This window comes from Amborella trichopoda, chromosome 11 (genome assembly GCF_054954075.1).
Source record: "Amborella trichopoda isolate Santa Cruz 75 chromosome 11, AtrichopodaSantaCruz75HAP2 v2.0, whole genome shotgun sequence".
Lineage (NCBI taxonomy): Eukaryota > Viridiplantae > Streptophyta > Magnoliopsida > Amborellales > Amborellaceae > Amborella > Amborella trichopoda.
Genome location: NC_142346.1, coordinates 1,485,870 through 1,492,011, shown reverse-complemented (window position 1 = coordinate 1,492,011; position 6,142 = coordinate 1,485,870). Strand labels below are relative to the sequence as shown.

The window sequence follows — 6,142 nt, the reverse complement described above, 5'->3', positions numbered from 1 at the left end:
AAGTGTTAATACATCCATAAAAATTGTATCATTTTTTGAGTTTGGAATTCCATTGTCAGTATTGGAAAGTGATTTTAGAGCCATCATGGAGATTTCTATTGTCAAAAATATTTTTTGGACGAAGATTTGAGGTGAGGCTTTATTCTGTTTTCATAAAACGTAGGCCTTATAGAAACCTCATCCTATATTGACTTGGTATTTACAAGATCAAAGTTAAGGCTGGGATTTGATGGTCACTCAAACCAGATAAGGTACCGGGTCCAAATGACTAATCCTAAAAGGATTCTTATGTAACTTTTAATTGAGACTCTACCGAGTCAGACTCAGGCTCAAGCTTCAGCCTTGGCAAGTTTTCAAACAGTACATTACAATGAGCCAGATATATGGGTCCATTTAGGGGTAGCCAAAGCTTGGCATGTACTACACCGAAGCTAGTGGCCATAGCCCTTTCTTGGTCGAGCAAGACCTACTAAACTTAAAAAAGAAAAGAATAGAAAAATAAGAAGAGAAAAAAAAAAAAAAAAACCAAGACCAGGCCTTGTTGTGGCCTTGGCCTGACCTAGCCCTGTTGTCTTGGTCCGGCTCTCAGGCCACATTTGTCTTTCAGGCCCAGTTTTTCAGGGCTGGACCACCTCGCCAATTGCCAGCTTCATGGTGTAAATAACTGAAGATACAAGATGAGCTTTCCTTCCCTAGTTCATTGTCAAAAGAGTTTAGACACAAATGTGGAATATATATATATATATATATATATAAAGGGCAAAATAATAATGAAAGAAAATATTTTCCACACTTTTTATAAAGGAATAAACCACGTTCCTATCCGAACTTAAAAAGATCATGGATCCCACCAAGTATCACCAAGATTTCCTTCATCTCAAAGTTGGGAAGATCCAACGGTTGTGGATGCTCGCCTACATAAACAAGCACAAACACAACCTTTCTATACATTCTCATCCATTAACATTAATATCGACTATACCCTTACTGAATTTCCCAAATACCACCCTCAATCCTTACTATTTCAATTCAAATTAAGGGTCAGGCCTAACTTCAAGAAGTTATAAAATTATGGGGCTTAGAATTTATCTGATTTGGATCCAAAATTTGAATTTTGGATCCTATTCAGATCTGGATATGGATCCAAACTTGAGATCTATATCCAAAATTTAGATTGAAATAGTAATTCAAATTAGATTTTGGTGCTGTTGGATTCAATCTTAGATTTTGGTACAGTTGGATTCGATTTGGATCCGGATTGGTTTTTAAAATAATATATATATATATATATAAAGAAAGAGAGAGAGAGAGAGAGAGAATCATGATCCTACGAGGCCCTCACACTACTGTGTGAGTAGGACTCTAAATAATCATCATCAACTTTTACATAGATCTCTAGAAAAGTCAAATCCCAAACCCATGTGATAATTTTTCTAGAGATCTGTACTAAATTTAATAGTGATCATTTGAAATCTTAATCCAGATCTTATGTACAATATTTGGATACGGATCAGATATAGATTCCTCCTATAGTTGTCAGATCCGAATCCAGATCCAATAAGATCCAGTTCTAAATCAAAATCCCATGTATGCTTTTCTGATCCGGGTTAGATCGATCTAAAAAAATCTCAAAAACCGTAAAGATTCAGTTCGATTTCCAAGTGGGCATTTCAATTGAAGATTGGGGTGTTCTAAGTCATACTTTAAACCAAACGGTTATGCGCCATTTTTTAATTTATCCTGGAGCTCTCTCCCTGTGTCTGGTATTACCAGTAGGGCTGGTGCTCTGAATTTATCAGGAGAGCTGGTTCTCTCTCTCATACCTCAGCTTCCATCACCTCACACTCAGACCACCATGACTCCCCTTAATATTCTCTTTCTCACTCCTCTTTCCTTTCTCTCTCTTTAAGACCTCTGCTTCCATCTCCTCTCACTCACACCACCATGAATCCCCTTAATCTCCCTCTCAAAATCCTCTTCCCCATTTTCTCTCTCCTCTTCCTTTTCCATTGCACAAACTCCTCTCAAATTCTCTCCGGCTTCTCTGCAACTCCTCAAAACTCACTTCAATCTGACTTCCAACCTCTCTTAACTGATATTTCAGGGAACTTCTCTCTAGGCTTCCTCAAAATCCAACAATTTTCCCTCTTGCTATGTATTATGCACCTTCCTGGTTCGATCACTGAGCCCATATGGTCAGCTAACTCGGACCACTTGGCTCGATGGAGCTCGACCCACCTCTCCTTTAATGACACTCTGGTCTTATCAGACAGTAGATCCAGTCCCATATGGTCCATTAATGGCGACGGGGACCGCGTTGTGTTATTAAGCACCGGAAATTTACAGCTACTGAGAGAAAGTGGAAATAAAGAGTCCCCATTTGTTGTTTGGCAGAGCTTTGATCACCCAACTGATACTTTGATGCAGGGCCAAAACTTCACAGCATCAATGAACTTGGTGTCTTCTCTCTCTATAACTGATACATCAAAGGGCAAGTATTCCATGAGATTAAATGAAGACTTTTTGGGTTTATATGCTGATTTCCATGGAAACAAAGAGCAACTCTATTGGTCAAGAAAAGCAACTCAAGAGAAAGCAAGAATCAAACCAGGTTTAGGCCCAATTTATGCTAGGCTTGAGCCAAGAGGATTTCTTGCTATGTATCAGACTGAAACTTCTCTGGTTGATGTTTTAGCCTTTGAAAGCTTTCAATTTGAAGCGGGTCTTAGAAAGCTTAGGCTTGAACCAGATGGAAATCTCAGAGCTTTTTATTGGAACAATTCCAAATGGGTTATTGATTTTGAGGCCATTACTGATCCCTGTCAGCTCCCAAGCTTCTGCGGACCTTATGGCCTCTGCAACAATGGTGGGTGCTCATGCTTAAATAACCAGACCCTTTACACTCCAGATTGGTGGTGTTACACGGGTCAGAGTGAAGATCTCTGCAATGGGTTAAATGGGTTTAGAGTTTTGAGGAGAGAGAAAGTGGAATTGCCATTTAAGCAGTTGATGGATCAGGGAACAGTGGGTTCACTGGAAGAATGTGAGGATTCATGTGAGAGAAATTGCAGTTGTTGGGGTGCTATGTATAATAACATTTCAAGGGTTTGTTATAGCGTGATGTACCCTGTTCAGACATTGGTGGAGGTGGGGAGTGAAGGGAGGTTTGGCTATGTGAAAGTGGGTCTAGAGAGAGAAAGAGGAGAGAGAAATAGGGTTGCAGAGGTGGTTTTGTTGGTTGTGGCTTGTGTTGTTTTGGTGGGGGTAGGGGCTTTTGGGGTGTGGAGTTGGTGGCATAGGAAGAAGCAGGCTGGGTTTGATGGCTTGTTGCAAGAGGGATTGGCTCCTGGTTCTTATAGGGATCTCAAAGCGGTGTCCGGTTCTGTGGAGCTGTGCAATAGGTGAGAGGTAAGGCTTGGGCAAACAGAATCTCTCTCTCTCTCTGAATAGTAGACTCTCTCTCTCATGCTCATTTTGAGTCAAGTTAGGGTAATTTAGATTTAAATTTGCTATATAATTATTTTCTGTGATGGGTAAGCCTCAAAAACTAGCTCTAGTTTCTAACAGGGTTGAGCTATGGCGATAAATCCTAAAATTGTTTCCTGATACAAAAGGCCACTGCTGGTTCTAGCGCTACAACTATTAGTATCATTACCGTGACTGCTGTTTTTAATCGTAGTATTAGAGTATCATTACTGGTTCTGCTATTTTTAAAACTTTCACATAATACTGTCACAGTATTATTACTCTTTGCTAGCTGCTACTACAAGTGCTGTTATTGCTGCTTTTATTGTCGGTATGATATTATTATTGGCCCATATAATTTCACAGTATTTTTCTGAGTCCCTCAAACTTGGCAACGCATTCCGCAAAACTGCAACTTCATACATTTGTACATCAAAGCCTGACCAAATAACCTGTACCAGAAAACTTGCAAATTGGTCATTTCCAATTTGGTCACAGACCTAAATAAATGAAAAATATTTTTAGCCCCGTAAATATGTCCATACGGCAACAGCTAAACCATCCATTTCAAGTGTTTATAGATGCGATCGATACGAATTCCCCAGTCAAAGCCATTAATGGACTTCCAAGTTCTCTCAAAGTTTTCCAACATCGGATCTGTTGAGGCGCAGCCTTATTATGTTTTCGAAATCAACGGCCTTACCAAAACTTCATCCTTGAAGTAATTTGATTGTTTTGGTAACTCGAATGGAAAAAGAATAACAAATTGATTTAGACTTTATTTGTGATTCAAATAGCCCAAAAAAGGATTTTATTTGTGACTGTTTTCTTTTCCATTTAGGTAAACTAAGAACCCAAGATAAAGGCCCAGGATCTCAGCATGGACAGACGATTCCAAGAGATGCTTATTCAAAATTATCTGAAAATTTTGCTTGAGAAAAGCAATTGTATCCAAGAGATCAGAGCCATCCATTTGAAGACGCAAGAGATCCGGTACGACCATGCATTCAAGAAGGTTTGCTTTTATTTTGGACACAGGAGTTTACCTTTGTGCTTGACCACTTGGTTGAAGGTCTATATCTTTGCATGGCCTGTTTTTTTTTTTTTTTTTGTGTTCATTTTAAGATTTCTCTATTTGCTTTGTACCAATTTTTGTTAAATATATTTCAAACATGAAAAAAAGAAAAAGAAAAAAACAAAAGAATAAATATGTTACATATACAAAGACAGATGCGTGTGGGATGAATACTTGTATCGACCTTAGTATCAAAATTGCCTTTGAGACAATAGGGAAGTACGATTTTTATTTTGGTAAATCAGCCGGTAAATGGTCCCCCTCTGTTTTCATTAAAAAAAGTTAATACAATTTACAATGGGTGTACCCAAGGTTTTAAAGCCCAGTGATCCGGATGAAAATGGGACTGGTGCCCAATCGGAACTGAGAATCATTTTGGTACCTATGGTCAGGAAACAGTTCCCCCATATTTCATTTTTTAAACTTTTTAAAATTTTTATCTTTAAAATTTTTATGTTTTATTGACCAAATTGGATCGCCATATCAGGTATTTGCCGATTCGAAACGGTTTCCACGTGCCCGGTTCACCCGACCAATGCAGGTTTCAAAACTTAATGGGGAATGTTTGATGCATCTGATCAAGGAACCATAGCAATGAAATGTGGTAGTCTCATGCGTCACGCTGTAGGCTCAAATGACTTAGCAACATTGCTTAGCTACTGAATAGGCAAGAAGTCCGAGTGGAACCCCCAAAGCACATGTCAAAAACCATGTTTAAAAATCTAGATCGATGGGGTGGGTCATTAAACTCACATATTTATGTCGTATCGCTAGATCGACAATCCAGATAGGTTAGAATTTACCAAAATTGCTGATCCAAAACCTATAAATAAATAAATAAAAATAAAATAAAAACTAAAATAAGGATTTATGGGGTGGGGATTTAGGGAGAAGCTAAAACAACATTAGATAAACTGAAAAAATTTATATACAGTGGCAGTTTTAAGGGGAAACGTCATAGGGACCCATTCCGTCTTAGAACCTGTTCGGTTCTGACCAATTCCCTGTCTGGATTGACAATCCAAATCGGGAAACCCCAGGTTTTAAAACACTGCCAAAAACTATATACATGTAGCCATATAAGATATATTACATGTAGTAAGGAGCTGCCAATTTCTTTTCAAGTAAGACCTATGAATTAAGAAGGTAAAGAATGCTAGTTAGTAGCTCTCGATTTTGAGAGTTTGATGGCATCATGTGAATCAGTTATGTTCAACTACTGCAGATACTAACTGGTTTTAATATCCCTATCACCAAGAAAATGACATTGACTTCTCAATAACTTGTAAATTTACTCAAATTTTTAATGACCGTGACTTCTGCATACCTAAAGCTTTACCCCTTGTTTATTTTTGGGTAAGTAGCATAATCCCTTCTTTAATGAACCATGACTTGTCCACACCTAAAAGGTTGAAATCTCTCTCTCTCTCTCTCTCTTAAAATATGAAATCATCTAAAGAACAGTTCATGTATTTAAAACATATCAACATCCTACAAGAAACCCGGAACGTTGAACACAAATCCAAATCCATGACTCTTTTATCTCTCTTTGGGAAATGATATCATCTCACCATGCCATTATGCAGAAAAACATGATTGTAG

At 38.2% G+C, this 6,142-nt stretch overlaps 1 protein-coding gene across 1 annotated transcript; it reads left to right on the top strand.

The window, feature by feature from the left end:
• Positions 1-1,749: 1,749 nt before the first annotated feature.
• On the top strand, positions 1,750-4,690 carry LOC18441402 (PAN domain-containing protein At5g03700). The gene is made up of 2 exons (XM_006851571.3): positions 1,750-3,408; positions 4,307-4,690. The coding sequence occupies exon 1, from the start codon at positions 1,945-1,947 to the stop codon at positions 3,403-3,405; it is 1,461 nt and encodes a 486-aa protein (XP_006851634.1). The 5' UTR covers positions 1,750-1,944; the 3' UTR covers positions 3,406-3,408; positions 4,307-4,690.
• The last annotated feature ends 1,452 nt before the right edge of the window (positions 4,691-6,142 follow it).

Bases quoted from the DNA above. Each gene is read 5' to 3' on its own strand.
- LOC18441402 (XM_006851571.3), top strand. From the start codon at position 1,945: ATGAATCCCCTTAATCTCCCTCTCAAAATCCTCTTCCCCATTTTCTCT.